The 21,839-nt window shown below is 43.6% G+C and overlaps 1 protein-coding gene across 2 annotated transcripts; it reads right to left on the bottom strand.

Annotated features, from left to right (window-relative positions):
- Positions 1-240: 240 nt before the first annotated feature.
- LOC118094148 (cytosolic phospholipase A2 gamma-like) lies at positions 241-21,660 on the bottom strand. 2 transcript variants are annotated; one of them, XM_060281540.2, is made up of 17 exons: positions 21,558-21,660; positions 19,525-19,573; positions 18,432-18,475; positions 15,775-15,886; positions 14,534-14,676; positions 13,219-13,421; positions 11,651-11,764; positions 10,654-10,794; positions 10,368-10,421; positions 9,812-9,844; positions 8,880-9,008; positions 7,292-7,417; positions 7,023-7,064; positions 5,747-5,839; positions 5,138-5,292; positions 1,954-2,125; positions 241-1,066 (listed from the first exon to the last, which is right to left on the bottom strand). In XM_060281540.2, the coding sequence occupies exons 2-17, from the start codon at positions 19,525-19,527 to the stop codon at positions 915-917; spliced, it is 1,716 nt and encodes a 571-aa protein (XP_060137523.2). In that variant the 5' UTR covers positions 19,528-19,573; positions 21,558-21,660; the 3' UTR covers positions 241-914. The 2 variants fall into 2 exon arrangements, with proteins under 2 accessions (XP_060137523.2, XP_060137522.2); XM_060281539.2 differs by lacking the exons at positions 18,432-18,475; positions 19,525-19,573; positions 21,558-21,660 and adding an exon at positions 16,016-16,251.
- Between the last annotated feature and the right edge of the window lie 179 nt (positions 21,661-21,839).

Below are 21,839 nucleotides of genomic sequence, written 5' to 3'. Positions count from 1 at the left end.
CCACAGATTGTGTGAGATGGTAAATTACTTGTGTAACTGTCCTCACATACCACTGCTGATGGGAGAGACAAGACAGCAATAGATATTTGCTTATTGAAAGTTGGAGTTTTAAAATTGTAATCGAAAAATTATGTATTTTGATATAATCAGACTTCTGTATAAGCTCTGTGGAAGCAAACATGAATGCTCAGGAAATAGGTCATTTGAGCATGCACAAAATTGCAATGAACAAGAATTCTTCGTTCCTTCTGTTTATTTTGCATATGGTACACAATTTTTGTTCGCCTGGTGCAATAGGAAGAAATTAATCAGCAAATTCTAATTAGTACTTAAAACAGAAAAATTATACTTAACAGAAAAGTACATCTACAAGATAATATATACTTTCCTTCCCATAACAACTGGGTGAAAATTATTAAATTTCATAAAGCAAAATATTACCTTTTAATTTTAAAGTCCATTTTTGAAATCTACTCTCTGTATGCTTTTAAAAACATCAGAAAAGCTTTTGTATGTTATAAATGTCTTTTTGTAATTCATGTTCCCTGTATCCTTGATGAACTGTTGTCATCAATGTTGTTGAAAAACTTTAATTTTTAATAATATGGTTGTTGTTTTTTTACAAAGAAAAGGTTAGGATTAAGAAAAGTGGGGGGAAAGTATACTCTTTATAATACAAAGAAGAATGTGTTTTAAAATGTGAAGCAACTGAGAAGAAAAAGGCAACATTCATGGCAAAATACAGTAGCCATGGGGGGGGGGACTTTATCTTTAGAAAATATTCTTTTCTAGAGGAGACATTAGAAGCATGCGGCAAAGAATCATGTGGTACTGAGTATAACTCCCACTTAGAAAAGAGGCGAAAGGAAAATGTTGACCAGAACCTCCAAACTCAAAATTGGAATGAAAAGCTGTTAAGGAACCTGCATGCTTTTCATCGCCTGCAGGATTCTTCCTCTGTTATTCCTCACGTTTGCTTTTGCTGCTTCTAGAAGGTTTTTGACCTCCTGCTCCTTGTAAGAAACTTTGAGGGTGGAATATTGTTCTCTCCATTCAGCTACTTTACCTTTAAAAGAAAGAGGATGTACATAAGCAAGTGCCTTGCTATTCACTTGGAAACACTTAACCACACATGTTCTTCAAAGCACCCATTACATGAATGGATGGGGCGGGGACATGTCCAGTTTATATTATATAGGGTGAGCTATTGACTGTGGAGCTAGTAAGAACGCCAACGTTAATCCCAGCTATCTTAAAAACAAAACAAAACAAAACCTCTTTTTTTCCAGTAGAACTTGAACATGGAATCTCCCCTCCCCCTCAACTTATGAATTGAGTTGTATTATTCTTTTGCTGGTCTTTGACCATATTAAAATTTTAATTTACTTTTTTTCCTCCCCTCCCCCTCAGTTTTATAGGAACGAAAGATTCCTGCTCGATCAGGCCAAAAGGTCTTTCTAGTTCAGCATCCTGCTCCCAGGGTGACCAATTATAACAATTATTGGGTGAGCCACAGGTAGGTAGCCGTGTTGGTCTGAGTCGAAGCAAAATAAAAAAAATTCCTTCAGTAGCACCTTAAAGACCAACTAAGTTTATATTTTGGTATGAGCTTTCGTGTGCATGCACACTTCTTCAGATACGAAAGCTCATACCAAAATATAAACTTAGTTGGTCTTTAAGGTGCTACTGAAGGAATTTTTTTATTGGGTGAGCCAATTTCACAAGGTAGCAATTTGGCCAGAGTTGCCAGATTTATCTTCCAGGGATCAATCAGGTCCAAGGAGATCATTAGCCCTCGCTAAACAATGAAATTTGTTTTTAATTGTCTGTAATGAGCTTCCTAATGCTGTAACCTGCCCTGGGACCTTAGAGTAAAGGTCGGACAATAAATAAATTATCAACAACAATAATAAATGCATGCCCCTTTCTATGCAATCCCCAAACACAATATACCTTTGCAGTTCACCGTATTGAAGAGTGGGAAATGCATGACAGTTGGAGAATCATATCCTTGGAAAATGTAGCAGTCATATGGACTGTCTTTACTCTTGTCCAACTCTGACACATCAATATCAGGAAAAGGAAGATGATTTTTCTTGCAATACAGGGCTGCTTCTTTGACAGTCTATGAAGAGAAGAAAATGCAGGAAAGGAATGTGGAAATTGTTGCCTGAGCAGGACACCCCACTGGTGGTTGCCCAGGAGAAAAATTGTTAGGGGCATAAAATGTCAACACATGGTGCTGCCCCAATACTTCTGTCACTGGGCTCCGTTGAAAATGGCTTCTCCATGTGAACCAGGAAGTGACCTCTCCAAACAATGGAACAACTCTTCTTTTCTTATCTCTGCAGCTGCAATCTCGTGGGTGATGTGCATGCCGGTAGGCAGCTGGATGCATATGTGTGCTCCATCCATTTACCTCCCACAACTTCAGATGCTGGCAACCCACGCTACACCACTGGGGCACCATGGATGATTTGGCTCTGCAGAGAGATGTCACCTCTACACAGAAAGCCGCTTCCGCATTCTACGGCGGCAGAGTTGTGGGCAGCCCGACTGAACCATCGCGTAGGGGCTGCGAGCTCAGCCCCTGCGTGGTGGAGGGTTCCCGCCTGCGTCATCCCCGGGCCGACCAATAAGGTCGGCTGGGGCGGGGCTTGGCAATTTAAAGCCCCCTGCAGGCGGGAACTCAGCCTCTTTCATCCCTGTTTGCCGGAGCGAACAATTCACCCACCCATCCCTCCTTTAGGCTAGGGGACGCTGCTATGGACGTCAGTTGGTTGCCTGGTTAGTCAGGGGCTGGGTAGGACTTTTCCCACTTGGACTAGCCGGGACGGGTTTTTTGCCTACCTCATAGCAATTCGTCACAACTTTGGTTTGGCGGTTAGGTGTTGGAAATTTGCATAACAACAAGATGAAGGAGGGGGCAGGTTACGTCATCAACTGCCCAAATCCGTTAAAGGATTTCCGGGGGCGGGGCTTGGTCCAGAGCCTGGAGACGCCAGGGCCATAAGGCACGCCCCTCCGGTGGTCACAGGAGGAGTTCCGGTAGATGTACATCACTGGACTCCTTACTGGTGATTAACTTCTCACGGACTTCAACACACGGGTTGGAGTCGGATATAGTTTGATAGGTTCCAACGCCTAAGCCAATACCGCTCATCATCCTTAATCAATAAAGTTGTGGCCTTAACCACCCAATTTATAACTTAATTCTTGTGTCTGGTGTTTTTATTTCTGGGAAGGAGGGACATTGCCACTCAAAGGTTTCTGATCTTTCCACTTACAAAGAAGTAGGCGCAGATGCCTGGCCGCAACGCCGCCCACCAGAAAAAGTGAGTGGACATACCAGCAATATCCAGGCATAGCAATTGCCTGGTTGTCTAGACTAAAAGCACCCTTACTCAAATTCTGGCAACCCATCAGAGGCCCAGTAGCCTTGAGTCACCTGTGTGGCTTATTACATTTGTTTCTTCTTTCCACGCCTGGAGCAACACTATACCTGCTGTACTAGCCAACTAACAGTGACTGTACTAGCCAACTAACAGTGACAGTGTCCATCAATATGTAGATGATACCCAGCTCTACCTCTCTTTTAAATTGGAACCAGTGAGGGCAGTGAAGGTCCTGTGTGAGTGCCTGGAGGCGGTTGGAGGATGGATGGCAGCTAATGGATTAAGGTTGAATCCTGACAAGACAGAACTACTGTTCTTGGGGGACAGGGGGCGGGCAGGTGTGGAGGACTCCCTGGTCCTGAATGGGGTAACTGCCCCTGAAGGACCAGGTGCGCAGCCTGGGAGTCATTTTGGACTCACAGCTATCCATGGAGGTGCAGGTCAACTCTGTATCCCGGGCAGCTGTTTATCAGCTCCATCTGGTACGCAGGTTGAGACCCTACCTGCCTGCGGACTGTCTCGCCAGTGTGGTGCATGCTTTAGTTATCTCCCGCTTGGACTACTGCAATGCACTCTACGTGGGGCTACGTGGGGAAACTACACCTAATCCAGAATGCGGCAGCTACACTGGTGACTGGGAGCAGCCGCTGAGACCACATAACACCGGTCTTGAAAGATCTACATTGGCTCCCAGTACGTTTCCAAGCACAATTCAAAGTGTTGGTGCTGACCTTTAAAGCCCTAAACGGCCTCGGCCCAGTATACCTGAAGGAGCGTCCCCACCCCCATTGTTCGGCCCGGACACTGAGGTCCAGTGCCGAGGGCCTTCTGCCAGTTCCCTCACTGCGAGAAGCAAAGCTACAGGGACCCAGACAGAGGGCCTTCTGGGTAGTGGCGCCCACTCTATGGAACGCCTTCCCATCAGATGTCAAAGAGATAAACAACTACCTGATATTTAGAAGACATCTGAAGGCAGCCCTGTTTAGAGAAGTTTTTAATGTGTGGCATTTTAATGTATTTTTAATCTTTGTTGGAAGCTGCCCAGAGTGGCTGGGTGAACCCAGCCAGATGGGTGGGGTACAAATAACTTGCTGCTGCTGCTGCTGTTGTTGCTGTTTCTGTTTTTTCGGATCTCTCTATCTGGCATTTGCGAATCCACCCCTTTGGCATGTTCTTTATTGTCTGGCAAGAATGCTTCCCTTAAAGTCTGACAATGCTTCTGGCTTGACTTGATGGAGGCTGGAGAAGGGTGTGTGTGTGTGTGTGTGTGTGTGTGTGGGAAAAAAGCTTTACTATGCAAAGACAAAATTAATGTTTCTCATTCCACTTTTGCTACTGAAATCTGCTCACTTGCCTTTTGGCAAGTTGTTGCAGGGAGGGGGTAGTCCTACTGGGCTGGTGGCAGCTACTAAGTGTAGTGGTTGTAAAGCATGTGGCCCCTGAAATGTTTTCTAGAAGGCTATTTATAACCTGAGCTGTAAAAAAGAAAAGTTCACCACCTCATTTAAATTGAATAAGGGAGGAAGAAATAGGGAGCAGTGTGGATGGGAGGCAGAGAGGTTAGGGATTGTCAGTCAGGAATTATTCTCCAGCTGAGATATAATGGGCAGTATTCACTTTGTCTTTGAGGTGAGCATTACAAGCCTTTGCATCTCACCACCAATCCTGAGTCCAGTGAGCTTTGCTGCCAGCACTGATAATTAAAAATGAAATCTCATCATGACCCAACACAACAAACCTACCTCAAAAGGATTTCCACTACTGAAGTCAAAGGAAAGAATGAGTTTCACTTCCCGTTCAGGACGGAGTACCAGTGGATAAGCAGAATTCATGGCTATACCAGCATCGGCCAAACGAAGTTCTTTCTTGCCTGTGAGATTCTTGTCTTTAAGGCTGGCTAAGGGGAGAGAGTCAGGTGTTACCTTGATAATTTGTTTTCAGGAGTTGTTTCATATGCATGCATTCCCTGCCATCTGGAGAGGTGGCAGGGCAAACTAGACGCAGTGTGTGAAAACCTCTTGCACAGATTCTGGCCAAGGCTATACAACCCCGCCCTCCCCCAATGACCTGCCAGCCCTATTTCCATTTTGTAGTGGATATTTATTCATTTTTGGCTGTTAAGTAGATAGGCTAATGCTTGCTGGGTCCCCCCGCCCCACTTACTCCATTTCTTTCTATTCTGTCCTCCAAGAAATTCAAGGGCCGTTTCTGGTTCTTCCCCTCCAAATGAGTTTTCATAAGTTGCTTTGAGGCATTTTTGTAGAAAGTGATTAATAAATGCAAAATAATTACAAATAAATACTAACACCACCATCATCACAATCATTAAGGGCATGTGTGGTTTTCCTTACGGTATTTGTAAATATAGTTGGAGATGGTCCCCCATTTCCATTTGAAGAGGCAATAAACAGTTTTTGACAGTATTCTCAATGTATCCCATATACCTGCAAAGTAAAAACTAGATTAGAAATGAACACAATGATGTCTGAGAATTTAATATTATTAATAATAATACTTTTAAGACACATTGAAAGTGTGCCCCCCTTCAAAGAATTGTGAGCACTGTAATTTACACCTTAAAAAGGTAAAGGTAAAGGACGCCTGGCAGTTAAGTCCAGTCGCAAGTGACTCTGGGGTTGCGGCGCTCATCTCGCTCTATAGGCCGAGGGAGCTTACATTTGTCCGCAGAGTGTTTCCGGGTCTTGTGGCCAGCATGACTAAGCCGCTTCTGGCAAACCAGAGCAGTGCACGGAAATGCTGTTTACCTTCCCGCCAGAGTGGTACCTATTTATCTACTTGTACTTTGAAGTGTTTTCGAACTGCTAGGTTGGCAGGAGCTGAGACCGAGCAGCGGGAGCTCACTCTGTCACAGGGATTTGAACTGCCGACCTTCCAATCGGCAAGCTCAGTGATTGCCGGACCGCCCGTGGGCCGGATTGAGAAGGTGATTGGGCCACATCCGGCCCATGGGCCTATAGTTGCCTACCCCTCGTATAGGCTCAGACAATGAGACAGACACAGAAATGCAGGGCATGCCACCTCCAGAATCTAGTAGATTCTGGTAACTGTGCTATCTGAGGGTGACAGAGATTAGCAGAGCTCCAACCGGGGCTTTTTAAATTGCCTAATAAATCTGAAATAATTAACTGTCAGAGTCATCTTGCGTGTGTGGGAGAGACCCAAGCCTTACATGCATCATGATTCATTCACCTAATGGTCCCAAAACACTACACCAATTGTAGGAGGTTGTGGGAATGCTGATCCCTGTGGTAAGTATATCATGTAGCCCAGTTTTATATGATTGGCAAAGGTGAAGGGTGACACTCAGTCCTATTTTGATGCTAATATTGTGTATAATACATATTGTACTGATAAATGTGCGGTCATTCAATGATGTTTTGATTATTTTTATTGTACATGGAATTAATAATTTAACGAGTTGGTGGTTTATAAAGGCCCTTATAAATAAATATTAATAAAATTAAAAGTGAATGGATATAAAACAATCTGTATACTTTATAATCTTATTTTCATATCTGCAGATTCTCATCACAAACCTTTGTGATATACAAATAATTTGCAAAACGTTTGTTGGAAAATGATGTATAAAATGTGTGAATTACTTACTTCTCTTTGTTTCTTCATGATGTGTGAATGGAGATGTCCTAGCTGTCAAAAGCAAAGCATCATAGCATTAGACTAAGGGATAAAATGCAATAAAATGGGTGCACTATAAGGCATCTAAACTGTAAGGTGGTTACAATATGCTTCTTGTAAATGGAGTAGAAGTTGATTAGGGTTCCAGTCCTTCACATATTTGTAGGATCAAACTCCATATCTAAGACTGCTGTTTAAGAGAGTTCTTTGGAAGTTTTGAAATTCATAGCTACACTTACCTGAAAATTCTTGAGTAAACATGTCAGCCAGTGTCAAAAACTGTGCCACTCTTTCAGGCTTGTCTAGAGTGTTGCGTTTACCCTTCAATGAACTTAGGAAGTTGCAGATATTGCTGCCTTCTTGATCTATCAAAGAATGTAAGGTGAGATTGGAATAATGAAAAAAGCATATCCATCTGGTCTAACCAGATTAAAATTATTTTCACGAAACTAAAACCTTTGTAACGCTTGTATTTCACATTTTTGAGATTTCAGCCTTCATTCTCAAATACTACCCCTCCAATTATATTTGGAGGAATTCCAGTATAGCAGGTATGTCCAACAGGTAGATCGTGATCTACCGGTAGATCACTGGACATCTGCGGTAGATCAATGGTAGATCATTGCCCCCCCCCAAGAAGCTGAACATCTGTGGCTCCCCTAAAGAAAGCTCAACATTTTACCTCCTTCATGAAAAAACTCAACAACTCTGACCCCAACCCCCCAAAATGGGCCTTCCTCCTTCCTAAAAAAGGGGGTTAGATCACTGCCACTTTTTAACTCTGTGAGTAGATCACAGTCTCTTAGGAGTTGGCCACCCCTGCAGTAAAGGGAAGAATTGCACTGCCACTTGAAGTGAAGGAACAAGACAGTTGTATGGTATCAGGGGTACCAACCTGAATAAAATATTGAGGGGGCCCAAGCAAGCCCCACCCCACATAATTGATCACCTGAATGTCAATTGATCATTTGAATGACAATGTCCATCAAATTTGGGGAGGGTGGCCCCCGCATATATTTTATTGAGGGGCCTATAGAGCAGGGGTATCAATTAACCTATAGAGCAGGGGTAGGGAGTCAGCAGCCTTCCAAATATTGTTGGAATCTTACTCCCATGATTCCTGACCCTTGGCCAGTCTGCCTGAGGCTTTGAGGAGCTAGGGTCCAACAACACCTGGAGGGCCATAGTTTCACCACTTTGGTTATACAGTGATCAAACTTACTAAAGACTCAGCTACCTGCAGGCAACTCCTCCCTGTATCTCCTCACCTGGGCAACGCCACCCAGAAATGGGCCTGATGTGGGTTTTCTATTGCCAACTTACCATGAAGATGAACGGAGGGGACTCACACACACATACATAGATGTCAGCATTTGGCAGAACAAAGATCCCAGGTCCCAAGAGCACCTGTCAACACATACCCTCTTGAGCTGGGCGGCAATGCAAGGTTGGTATCTCAAGAACCCCCTACTTAATTGGTGCCTACAGCGAACCTTGCAGGGGAAAAAAAATTCTTTGCCTGCATGGTTTGAAACACAGACCAGGGGAAATGCTTCACCTGACACCTTGGCTTTACCAAGTGATTGCCAGGTGTCAGGTGGTTGTCCCGGCCCACCTGCCAAAGTGTCCCTTGGGTGTCGAAGGAGATCTGAATCTGGCTGGTTAGTAAGATTCAATTCTCTATCCTTGGTCTAAGTCATGGGTACAATTTGCTGCCATAATCATATTCCTAATCTCACACACATTATACACTTTGAAGGGGTTGCTGGGAGCATGAAGATCTGTGTAGGAAAAATAGACACCAGTCATTCCTCAGCTTCCTCTTACCTTTAAGAAGTTCCATGATGTTTGTGATGTTTTCATCCTGATGTTCACGTGTCGTCCCTTCCATGGCATGAATCAGGAGCTTTATTGCATGTGAAGCAGCCTGACAATATTTATAGTGAGAACTGGAAGCTTCAAAAGGAGCCCCAAAATGCAAGCAACAAGAAAGGAATAAAGCTTACAAACAGGGAATCGGTGGTTGGATTATTCCAATAGTTAGGATGCAACATATTGTAGAGAATGTCTCAGTGCTGATAAAAATGGGCAGGGCAGGGCAGGCCAGGCTTCAAAATACAGAGAGAATAACATGCTAAATGAGATATGCCTGATTTATTGGATCAACCCCCCCCCCCACACACACACTAGATGCCCCATCCTTATGTCACTGCTGGAATAAATGTATTGCCTATAAGAGAGGTGAGCCTTGACATCATAGACAAATTTCTTCCTTTGGAAGTAAAGGTAGCAATACAAGACACCTCAATTCAAAAAGTTATGCAAATGCACCTTAAATCCATTTCTTTCTGCAACCTTTTCTAACTACCCTCCTCTAAACCTTTGATAGCTATGGGAAATGCAGAACTTGTCAGGGTTTCTATAGTATTGGATAACCCTTGCTGAAATACGGCCATAAGTCAAATGCACTCCCCACCTGCTTTTGCACAATACTTCAGGAGATAGCAATACTTATCTTCCAGCCCAACAAATCTTTCCTGATAACAGAATGTTTTCCTAACTTAAATAGTAGCTTGGGCTGCTTCCTCACAGGCTGACCTTCCTACCTTTGACCCTTTGGTCTGAAACTACTTTCCATTTTGCATAGAGCAAACATGGGCATATAGGTTTGCAAAGCTCCTGAATAAAGAAGGCATCAACAGATGTATCCTTTTGAGAGGGACTGATGGCAAAAAATTCAAGCAATGTCAAGGACTTACCTGAAGCTTGTTCTCCCAGGCGTTTGATATAACCTGAAAATGTGAGAAGTACATTATATTTCCCTAGCTATAGGAATATTAATATTTCCATAGCTATAGGAATATTTTATTAGATGGGGAATCTGTGTTACTCCAGATGTTAACTGGGCTGTATTTTCCATTACCCATAATCATTGGCTATGCTAGCTGGGGCTGGTGGGTGTTTGATCAACATCAGGAGGCCCACAGGATTCCCATCCCTGTGGTAGAGAGAAAAATTGTGGACAGGGTGAAGTGGCCCAGAGCAGCAGGGGACCATGGACCTAACCACTCCCCTCAAAAAAAAAAAGTGTTGCTTTGTACAAGTACAAGTTGTCAAGTGTTGGTAAATTAAGTGAGGGCAGTCTGGCCACAGTATCAAGTTAGTGTTGGAAGGACATAGAAGACCAGATTTTCTTCAGGGTTCCACATAAGCTACACAACCACTTCCACGTGTGCACACATGGGCTGTGCCTTCGGAATCCATACCAGGAAGGAACTTTCCCTAGCTGGGTCCAATAGGCTAAACATACAAAACCTTCTATTTCCTTGATGTTTTCTTTGTGATGTGCAAATGAACTTGCCCATAAGCCTGAAAGAGAAAGAAGGAAATGGAAATGGCATTGTCTATGAAATTTGCAGGACAGCACTATGTTTAGTGGCATACATGAATCATAATTGTATACCACTAAATATAGCAGAGGGAACATGCTTGGTTCAGTGCGGGAAGGTGGGGAATCACTGAGCATGTGAACTGGTCTGAAGTTTAGATACTGCATGAATCAATTGTGTTGCTGCCTCTTCCCCCTGTAAGTCAGCACTACCTCTCAAGTAAGAAATGCTTTTTTCATTCTTCAGTTTTCTCAGCACACCGTTCTCAAATGTGCTGCCCAACAGTCTCATGTCAACAAATGCACCAGGGTGAAAGAATCCAGCATCATGGGGAGTGAATTCAAACCAGATACCTTTAAAAACAAAACAAAAATAAAATCAGTGTCAGAAAGTGTGGGAAACAATTGTTTGCACACACAGACTTCTTTTGCTGTATCAGCTTCTGTATTTGTCGTGTTCCTTTTCGACCACGTCTCACAAACTATTGTTTATAGAAATTCATATTTAGTTAATTGGCTTGCTATGTTCTGCCTCCATTCTTGGAGGCAGGGCTGTCTTAAGCTGGGGTGCAAAGATGCACCCAGTTGCCCAGTCCCAGGCGTGCAGGAGGGTGGACCTGGCCAGCCGGCCGTCTCAGCATCTCGCTGGCTTGGATGCCCCTGAACTCGCGGCGCAGAGCTGCTCACAGCAGAAGAGCCCATCGTGGTGCTCCACCGGCGGGTGGGCTCTTCCCTGGACTCAACTCTCAGGCCCCGGACTCTCAACCTGGGACTCCTGAGAGCCCTGCATCCAGGTGCCCCACACCCCTTGCGCCTATGGATAAGACGGCCCTGCTTGGAGGCATCTGTTCAGCCACTGTGAGAACAGGATGCTGTTCCAGGTAGTCCTTGCAGAAGGACTCATCTAATGTTCTTATGTTAGTTCAGCCCACTGTCTGTCAATTGCATTGATCCAAGGGCAGCCTCCAATAACAGTTGCACGTGATCCTTGGATAAGTTTAACACACATAGAGATTATTGTTCAAGTTGGGTTATAGGCAATGTTAATTAGGCTCCAAGGAGACCCAATGGACAGAGATTTCAAACACAGAGAAGACCCATGAACATATGGATAAGATCCAGGCCCTTTTAAGTTGTATTGATTTCAATGGGAACATTAGGCATCATGAAAAATGGCCATATATAGTTGCTGATTTGTTTTGTTTCTTACCTGGATGGGTTTTACTGGTGTCATCTAATTTGTTTGAATCCACTGCTGCATAGATGGGGTAAGGAACTGCCCCATTAAAAGAGGCCATCCTTTCCTTGGACAAATGACGATAATCTAGCTGTAGAGAAGGTGACTCATTAGTGAGGGAGAATATCATCCCAATTAAGAGATAGGATTTTTCCCAGTTCCAAGCAAGGAAGGCAAGTGTTAAGTTCCTCCTCTGTACCTGCTGCGATTTTGCTAAGTTATAAGCCCTGCCAGCTGATGCTATTAGCGTTTAACAATAAACAAATAACATTTTGAAAGCAAATACATTTTCGATCTCATCTGTAGCTTGACACACACAGCTGGTGAGTGCTAGAAGGATTATAGCCTGCTGAGTTGCTATTCCTACTGAGTATGTTACATTTAGAACAGCAAAACTGATCACTTGGGTACTTCTGCTATGTACCAAGATGAATCAAAAGGCTCTGGACTACCGTGGCTTACCTCTAGTGTAGTGATTCAATATTTAAACCCCACCCCCCACCCGCATCCCCGCTGCCAACTGCACAGTTTCTGGAATTTGATTGTGTTTGATTTGTTTATTTGATAACATGGCTGATATTGTCCAAAGGTCATTGTCTACATTACAAAAAAATGAAATCTGATTATAGCCAAAACAGAGCTACTAAGAAACAAGAAGGAAGTATCAACATACTCAGGGTTTCCTCAAGGTTTTCAGAAGTACATTAAAAAAAAAACCAACAACAACAACAACTAAGTATCCCCTACAGAACACACACCAACAAAACAGAACCCAGTAAATATTTAGAATGCCAGACATCTGGGGGAGGGTGGGGGGGGGTATCCTGAAAAGAAGTATTCCACACTGCAATTTTTGTTTTGTTTTGTTTGTTTTTCACCGTCCAGGTGCTCAGCTTGGCCCAAAGCCCCATGCCCGTGGTGGTGGGCTCATGACCTTAGCACAGGGGGGCTAAAGCAGAGCCCCTAACATCCCCAGACTCATCTCTGCACTATTTTGTTGCAGGTTCTACTTATTCTAATTAAATCACAACACAAATTCTGCTTGTAATGGAAATACCAAGTCACCATTATGCTTATTACTATGGAGATCACTTATATCCATTATCATCATTATCATAATTTTATTATTTATTTTTGTAGAGTAAATATATACGTTGTTTGCCATTTTTGGTGGAATGATGGGAAATCTCCACAAGGCTTCCTGTAAGCAGTGCCTTGCTGACAAGCTGCACCATAAACTGCATCTGGGTCTTCCTGCAGCTCTAAATCAGTTTATTATGTGATCTGTAAGTGGTTGTGTTGCAATTGTGGTTTCTCGGTCAGGAAAAAGGAACATGAGATGTACAAAGAGAGTTGCACAGTTGTTTGGACTGTGACATAGGTGTGTATGTTTTTTAAAAAGCTTTTTAAAAGCTTATACAATACTTTTCAAGTCTCCCTCCCAAACAACAACAACAATAACAACAACAACAACAACAACAACAACAACAACAACAAATTCTGTGCAACCACGAAGTATCTGTGGAAAGGAGGTAGTATACTTGCCTCGTGCAATATTGCATAGAGAATGACACTGCCCCAGAAATCGGTCAATGAGTATGCCTTCTCTTTACTTGGTTCTACAAGGGCATCCAGGGATTTGCTGGGATCCCATGATTTATTTACAAGATTGTCACACATCTTTGTTTCCAAAATAGGGAGCTTTCCCATCCATTCCTCATGTTCATAGATGAATGACATACACCTTGGAGAAAAGACAAAGCATCGTGAACAAATCCTTGAAGAAAGACTTTTGCTGGATGATCATTGCCAATCACTGTAGATAATGCTGAGAAGAAGAAGAAGAAGAAGAAGAAGAAGAAGAAGAAGAAGAAGAAGAAGAAGAAGAAGGAGGAGGAGGAGGAGGAGGAGGAGGAGGAGGAGGAGGAGGAGGAGGAGGAGGAGGAGGAGGAGGAGGAGGAGGAGGAGGAGGAGAGGAGTTTGGATTTGATATCCCGCTTTATCACTACCCGAAGGAGTCTCAAAGCGGCTAACATTTTCCTTTCCCTTCCCTCCCACAACAAACACTCTGTGAGGTGAGTGGAGCCGAGAGACTTCAAAGAAGTGTGACTAGCCCAAGGTCACCCAGCAGCTGCATGTGGAGGAGCGGAGACGTGAACCCGGTTTGTCAGAGGTTCTTGCGGCTACTCTTGAGTAACGACGCTCCACACCTGCTTGTCTTTAAGGTGTTTTTTATTGTGCATTCTATTTACAGTGCAAAGTTCTGGAAAACATGTCTGCTTAGTCTGAGTCAGAACCTCGCAATGGCTTCTTTCTGTTTCACACCCAACATAACAGCTTGGGAACCCCAAAGCGCCTCCCTCTTGTCCTACGGGGTGCCGTGCACCTCAATTCAGGCGTCGGGGGGAAGGGACGTCCTTCTGACTGCTCTCCCATCATTTCCTCCCCAGCTGCCTCCCTCTCCACTCGGTGTTGATGCTCTTTGACGCTGCTAGAGCCTTGTCCCTCCCTCTCTGCTTCCTGACTCCTGTAATCTGATCCGCTACTGGACTTACTGCTCTGAGAGGAACTCAATCTGATAGGGGGTGGGGCTGTTCCCTATAACCCTTCCTCTTACACGGTTCCCCAGATTACGAGTCTACCGCTCTTAGCCACTACACCACACTAGCTCTCATATGGATACACCAAAGACCTGAGTCAATATAAAACAGTTTATGACGTTCCTATGTTGGACAGAGCTCTCTTTATCAAATCCATTAGCCATTAGAGACAACCTAGGTTCTTACTTCTTCAAATGGTTATGCCAGTCATCACTGAATATGGTTTATATGGTTTATATGGTTTATGTCCACTTACCAGGTAGAACCTGATACTCCACAGAGATACATCACAGCACCCAACAAATCCTCTTTCTGAAGTTCTCCCAGAACCCCTTGAAGTGCAATCATGGCCCGCAACCCTCCACCAGATGCTAACAGGGCAACATTAGGAACAGAACTCTAGAGAAGAGAGGAAAGACAAATAACTGTCATATTTTGAAATGTGTCATCACAAAAACTTTTTACAACGTAACACCAAGCAGTAAAACTAGAAACAGATGGTGCATGGTAGCAGAAGACATGGCACTATATATGGAATGGAATTAATACAATTCATTTCATTTTATTTTGCCCAATTTTATTCTGCTGTATGATGTATATTATTTTGTGTTGGCATCTAAATATGGGCCCATGGCTGTAATAAAGTATTTGATTTGATTTGATTTGATTTGATTTGGTGTTCTGCTAACCTGCTAACAAGAGGTAGAGTGGGAGGGGCAAGCTGGCAGCAAGAGCCACCCCTCTCTAGCCACCTGTAAGCAAAAGCAATTTGATCAACAGGGAGTCAGGTGACTGCTGCCATCCCAACCTGAGGTCTGCTACTGGAGAAATTAAGTTCTGTAGGGAACAATATATTCTCTTCCTTCATGAAATATTGATTGATTGTGTAGCTTACGGGAGAACAATGGGAATTCAATTACTGTTAGTTATTGCAATTTAAGCTTTCATAACTCAACTCTAAAGGTAAAGGTAAAGGGACCCCTGACCATTAGGTCCAGTCGTGACCGACTCTGGGGTTGCGTGCTCATCTCGCATTATTGGCCGACGGAGCTGGGGTACAGCTTCCGGGTCATGTGGCCAGCATGACAAAGCCGCTTCTGGCAATCCAGAGCAGCACATGGAAACGGCGTTTACCTTCCCGCTATAGCGGTTCCTATTTATCTACTTGCATTTTGCCAACTCAACTCTACTGTATCTCTAATTTCCTCTCCAAATTCTGCTTCCCGCCATCCTCTCTCCCAGCCTCCCACGTTTTAGCCACCCAGACACTCACTTTGCCTTTTCTCTCTTAATTTTTTCAAGCCCCTTTGCCTTGGTCATTTGCCTTCCTTGTCCATTTTACAGCACCTGAGCAGCTCAGCCAATGACAGGCTGCCCCTTTCCCAAAAATATCAAGGCTTTATGTACATCACTGCCAGCGATTGTGTCGCTATTACCCAAAGTGCGAGCACCGCCGCATCCCTTAAGCATATTGCAATATAAGCCATGAAACTTTACCATGGAGACGTTGACCCCAAGCTTCAGAAAAGAATTATGCACTTTGATTTTTCTTCTGCCAACAGCTGTTTTTTCTTCATAAGATATATCTCTGGAAATCCGGATCACATCACTAGTTTAAAAATAAAAATCAACCATTTCAAAGTTGCTCATTCAAGTGGGAGTCTCCACCCCAGTCATTTGTGGAGCACATACAGACATTTTGTGCTTCGAGTTTCATAGAAACATAAAGTCCACTCACTCTTTCCAGGTGACCTGAAGATTGTGGCCCCTTGCCAACCCTGCCTCCATCCTCAGTAATCTTCCCAGGGGCCCTGCAAAATCTGGAGCTGGGCCTGTTTAAAAGCATGCTCTTTGGACACCAGCAAGAGCATGTTTGAAGCTACTTTCTGAGACAGCTGTATATTTTTCATGCCCCCCCAATATTTACAAGAGTGTCAGACAAAGTTAGTGGACCCTTCTGCTACATCTCATGCTAGAGAACAGTTCTGAAGCTAGGAAACATTTCTGCAATCTTCTGGGGTTTCCCCATTGTTTTTCACAAAGGCAGCCCTCAGTTTCTTCACACAACCATTGGTTTTGCAAGAGCAGTTCTGGTAATCGTTAGTTAGCAAACAACATTTGGATAAATATAACCTTTGGTTTGACCCAGGCATACATAACCTGTGACCTTTCGAGCTGAGTGCAGTTCAATAGACATGCTTGACAGTTCAGAAAGGCTATATTGGCTGCCTGTGTGGGGCTGCAGAAAGTGGATTTAAGCACTCAGAAGTCCGCATTACTTGAGGAAGCACCATGGCTCAGTAACAGAGCATCTGCATCTCCTGTATACCCAGCATCTCCTGAAAGGGCTTGGAAAGAGAACCCTCTCTAAAAAGTCTGGAGAATCACAAGTTGCTCAGTGGAGACGGTACCAGATTAAATCCTGTGGAGGCTTCTAGGCAATCAAAATCTTGGGGGGGGGGGCGCTCACAAATTATCTCTTAATACTGCAATTACAAATACTGTAATACTGCAATACAAATTATCTCTTAATACTGCAATTAATCCAGAATGTGGCAGCTAGACTAGTGACTGGAGTGGCCGTTGGGACCACATAACACCGGTCCTGAGAGATCTACACTGGCTCCCAGTACGTTTCTGAGCACAATTCAAAGTGTTGGTACTGACCATTAAAGCCCTAAACGGCCTCGGTCCTGTATACCTGAAGGAGCGTCTCCACCCCCATCATTCAGCCCGGACACTGAGATCCAGCGCCGAGGTTCCCTCATTGCGAGAAGTGAGGTTACAGGGAACCAGACAGAGGGCCTTCTTGGTAGTGGCACCTGCCCTGTGGAACGCCCTCCCAGCAGATGTCAAGGCAATAAGCAACTATTTTACTTTTAGAAGACAACTGAAGGTGGCCCTGTTTAGGGAAGTTTTTAATGTTTGATGCTGTACTGTTTTTAATATTCAGTTGGAAGCTGCCCAGAGTGGCTGGGGAAACCCAGCCAGATGGGCGGGGTATAAATAATACATTATTATTATTATTATTATTATTATTATTATTATTATTATTATTACTACTACTACATTTTTTGTTTTACCAAGCAACAATTTTAATAAACCAATTTCAAGATCAAATCCATATTATTGTGATCTGTTGATGCGGGGCCCCTAAATGATGTGGGGCCCATAGGCCGATGACAACTCTGCCTATCCGGCACTGTACTAAGCTAGATGGACAAATGGTTTGATTCAGTAGGAGGCAACTTGCTATGTTCCTATCACTGACTGGTGAGCTGTGTTCTGCTTGATAGGACCCACGTTGTACTAGCCATGCACCATCCACTGTTACACAGTTTCCTGTTTTAAACGTTGGTGCATGCATAATGAAAGTAGGAGGCTCCAACCCAAATATACAGGTGAAACTCGGAAAATTAGAATATCGTCGAAAAGTGTTTATTTCAATAACACAATTTAAAAGGTGAAATCAATATATGAGATAGATGCTTGACATGCAAAGCAAGATACGCCAAGCCTTTATTTGTTGTAATTGTAAATATTTGTCGTTGGGCAGGTCAATGATAAATGGAATGTAATTAATGAAATGTAATAGCGATGTTTATTTTTGTTTATTTTTGTAACTATTTGTTTTATTACTCGTGGAATTTCCAAAAGAAAGCATTTGTAAAAATTAAAAGAAAAAGAAAAAATAATAAGTTGCATTACTGAAATAAATGCACTTTTCGACGATATTCTAATTTTCTGAGTTTCACCTGTATGCAGGTCGACTGCAGAGCCAGAAAAAATCTCCCACACACAAACCACAGCTGAATGCACAGAGGGAATACTCTCTGACTGATGACATGCATGAGTAGAGCCAGTTCAGAGGAGCTTTCATGCCATTTGATCGTGCCCATGACATCCTGTGGGCTCCCCAGTATCAGCACCCATCCTCAGTGGGATCACCAGGAATGGTGGCAGCCAAGCAGAAGTGCTACGAGCTGCAAGGGAGGGAGGCTATGATCCACCCAGCTTTCTCTGCTTCCCAAGCAGACCTTTTCTTGCAGCTCTTCACTGCAAGGTAAACTGCAACGAGTGGGCCCAAACCAGACAATATGTCAACACTGGCTGACCTTCAGCACCTGCAATGAATTTGAACTGTTTTGCCTTACCTTTGCTTAAGAGACAAGCTTTCTCCATTAATAGCCTCGTTTTCCTTTAACAAAGGAAGAAACAGAAAGAAAATGTGAGTCTATAATGTTTCGAAATCAGGGTGTGGGACATCAGGTCCTGAGGCCTCAATGTGGCTCCCCAGGCCTCTCCCTTGACCCCAAGCTATACCCCACTCCTTAGCCACCCTTGCTCTTCAGACACAACCCTCACTGCCCTCCTTTAGGTGGTTATTGCCTTGCTGGACTGTGTCATTAACTCTGATAGGGCCTCTCGCTTGCCTGGAGGACGGAGAGGGGTTGTGTGCAGAAACGAGCCACTGTACGAAGGCGCAAATTGAAATGTGTTGCTATTTTGTCTCTGGCCCTACCTACCACTGTCATGTGGCCCCCAGAAAGTTACCTCAAAAGGAATGTGGCTTCAGGTCCCATCCCCCCATATACTTCGTTTCACCAACCCTTCTTGTGCATTGACAGTGCCATGTTTATTTCTTCAGGACTGGCATCCTGCTAATGAATTTGCTGTTGTAAAATAGGATTCGTTGTTGCTTTTGTCTCTCCTTAGTTGGTCCGCTACCCAGGTTTTGCTCACTTGCTCTGTATTTCATTGTTACAGATAAAATATGATTTCATGTTTTTTAAGGTGTTATGTACTGAGCTGAATCCTAGAACAATAGGATTCAGAATCAGCGGGAGCTACCCAATCCAACTCCAGGTGGAAGTGAATCCGCAACCTGATTGGCCTGCTGGAGCAGCCAATCAGGCGGCTGGCAGAAGTGAATCTGCTACCTGATTGGCCTGTAGGAGCAGCCAATCAGGCTGCAGGCAGAAGTCAATCCACAATATATATGGCCCACAGGTGTAGCCCTGAAGTAGCCAATCACGCAAGGCCCATTGTGTAAATAATGTATATAAGCAGATGGTTTTGGGAAAAGAGCGATTCGTCTTCTCTTCTCCTCCTTGATGACTATGAGCTGAATAAAGAGCATGAAATTCACTCTCGACTCCGAGTATATTTCATAAGGTCTCTAACAATTCAACTGATTTGGAAAACAAGAGGGAGAGGAGAATGTTCTATAATGGATAGATTTCTTACCATTTCTCTTCCTGCTTTATTTATTGGGTAACCCACATTTCAATGTTTTCTGCAACAAAGAAACAATTTCACAAAGTCTTCAGCATTTGTCTTACAGGATGTTTTCAGATGACCAATTTATTAAACATTCTTACTCATTTGTTTTCATGGAAATTAGACCATGGCTTGGCACTGGCTTGTTCCCTCATTAATTTAGAGGTGTCCGCACGACATCTTCCTCCTCCCATTATTGTCCCATACCATTCCCCCTTTAACTGCAGACATTTTTGCTCATTGGAAACTACCAAAATAGCTAGGTAATGCACACTGGTGATTAGGACAGGGGGTGTTGGTGATGGTTTTGCCCTGATTTTCTTTTGGCAGCTCTTACTTCCCATTATTTTATATTAAGTCAGTCATCATGTAAATTTCCAGCAAGGGGCTGCTTCTGAAGGCTTTTGCTCTGGTCTTCTGATTTACGCTAAACTAATCAAGAGTTGAAATGTCTATTGCACACACTTTGTTGGATATATAAAAAGAAAATGGAAGATAGAGAAGGGGATTCAAGTCAGCTGCTTTTTAAGGTAAAAGTAAAGGGACCCCTGACCATTAGGTCCAGTCGTGACCGACTCTGGGGTTGCGGCGCTCATCTCGCTCTATTGTCTGAGGGAGCCGACGTACAGCTTCCAGGTCATGACTAAGCCGCTTCTGGCGAACCAGAGCAGCACACGGAAACGCCGTTTACCTTCCCACTGGAGTGGTACCTATTTATCTACTTGTACATTGATGTGCTTTCGAACTGCTAGGTTGGCAGGAGCAGGGACCAAGCAATGGGAGCTCACCCTGTCGCAGGGATTCGAACCGCCGACCTTCTGATTGGCAAGCCCTAGGGTCTGTGGTTTAACCCACAATGCCACCTGTGTCCCTCAGCTGTTTTTTAGCCATTGCCAAAGCTTGGAACGTGAAAAGGGAGATAAATGTCCTTCTGGGCTCTGCAAGCACTAAAGAACTTTTTATTTAAAGCTTCTCTCCTCCTGCTGCCTTAAAAAAAAAAAGTGAACTAATTTGTGCACAATTGGCATTGAGTTGAGTATGTGAATGTGTCCTTCTTTCATATATTAGCAAGCTGAAAAATTGCTGCAAGAAAACATGGGGACTAGAAGCAGGAGGATGGGTGAATGGGTTAGCTGGTAGTTGGAGATAAAAATATGAAAGTAAACTGTCAAAATGTCTCTTGCTCTTCCACTGCTACTCAAATGGCTGAAAAGCAGCTGGTCACAAGAAGTGGGAGGGAGGGAAAAGGACATGAGGTTGGAAATGGGGAAGGGAATGGATCTGGAAAAAGGAACAGCAGTAGTCACCCAGCCATATCACCCCAGCCCTAAAACCTTTGGGGTGATTGTGTAGAAATAAAATGACGTTGCAGCTGCTACCAAAGCAGCAGTGCTTCTCAGCCTCGGTATTTTATTAGGAGAATCTTGCAAAAATGTACACTTTAGTCAAAACTGCAGACAAAAATGTGCTTATTAGAAAAAAATCCACACTTAAACGCTGAAGCATTTCATGAGGGTTTTTTTAATCATCATAAATTGCTGTGGAAATGCAGTGAACTAAATTTAACATTGGAATAACTGGAAACTGAAAGAACTTAATTTGACAAAGAACGTGAGAAAAGACATCTTGTATCCAGTCAATCCTTCTTCCCACAGTTGTCATCCAGGTGTCTCTTGGAAGCTCACAAGCAAAGTGTGAAGGCCCCACTGATGCTCACCCATAATCTGTAAAAACTCATTGGGTGATGACCCTGGGACTAGCTCTCTGCATTAAGAACCTTACAGATTGGTGGTGGGATATAATAACAAACACACAAGCATGCAGGAGGAATTTGTGTGAGAGTCTAACAGCACACTTGTAATCTCTGTGGTGGCAGCTGCTCTCTTATTATAAGAGATTTTTTTATAAAAAAACTCCTATTGCATATGATTGTGTAAAATCCTCTATTTGCTTGAATCTATTCATGAGGAAAGACAGCAATCAGAAAGAGCTGTACTTACATTTCTGTCCTTTGGAGACTGAGAGTTGGATGGACCACGGTGTCCACCTGGGGTTCAGTGCAATGATTCTCCACCCGGCCTGGATAGGTGTTGTGGAACAAGGAAGATATGTGATTGCATAGAGGACCTGAGTCATTTCATGTCTCCAATGGCAGTAGTTTCTTTACATATAAGGTAAGAAGTTTTGCAATGGTTTCTGAAGAGTTACAAGCTATGTGCATATTCATGCATCTTTTCCATCAGCACTTATTTACAAGGGGCAGCCCCTTTTTTTCCTGGTAC

This window comes from Zootoca vivipara, chromosome 12, assembly GCF_965207765.1.
Source record: "Zootoca vivipara chromosome 12, rZooViv2.hap1.1, whole genome shotgun sequence".
NCBI lineage: Eukaryota > Metazoa > Chordata > Lepidosauria > Squamata > Lacertidae > Zootoca > Zootoca vivipara.
This window is presented reverse-complemented; position numbering and strand designations above follow the sequence as displayed.

Excerpts from the sequence above, each read along its gene's own strand:
- LOC118094148 (XM_060281539.2), bottom strand. The coding sequence starts at position 16,065 with ATGGAGGCAGGGTTGGCAAGGGGCCACAATCTTCAGGTCACCTGGAAA. Across the intron at positions 10,422-10,653 it reads AAGCATTTCTTACTTGAGAG|GCTTATGGGCAAGTTCATTT; the intron begins GTAGTGCTGACT and ends TTTCTCTTTCAG. Across the intron at positions 5,293-5,746 it reads CAACTATATTTACAAATACC|CCAGCCTTAAAGACAAGAAT; the intron begins GTAAGGAAAACC and ends CTCTCCCCTTAG.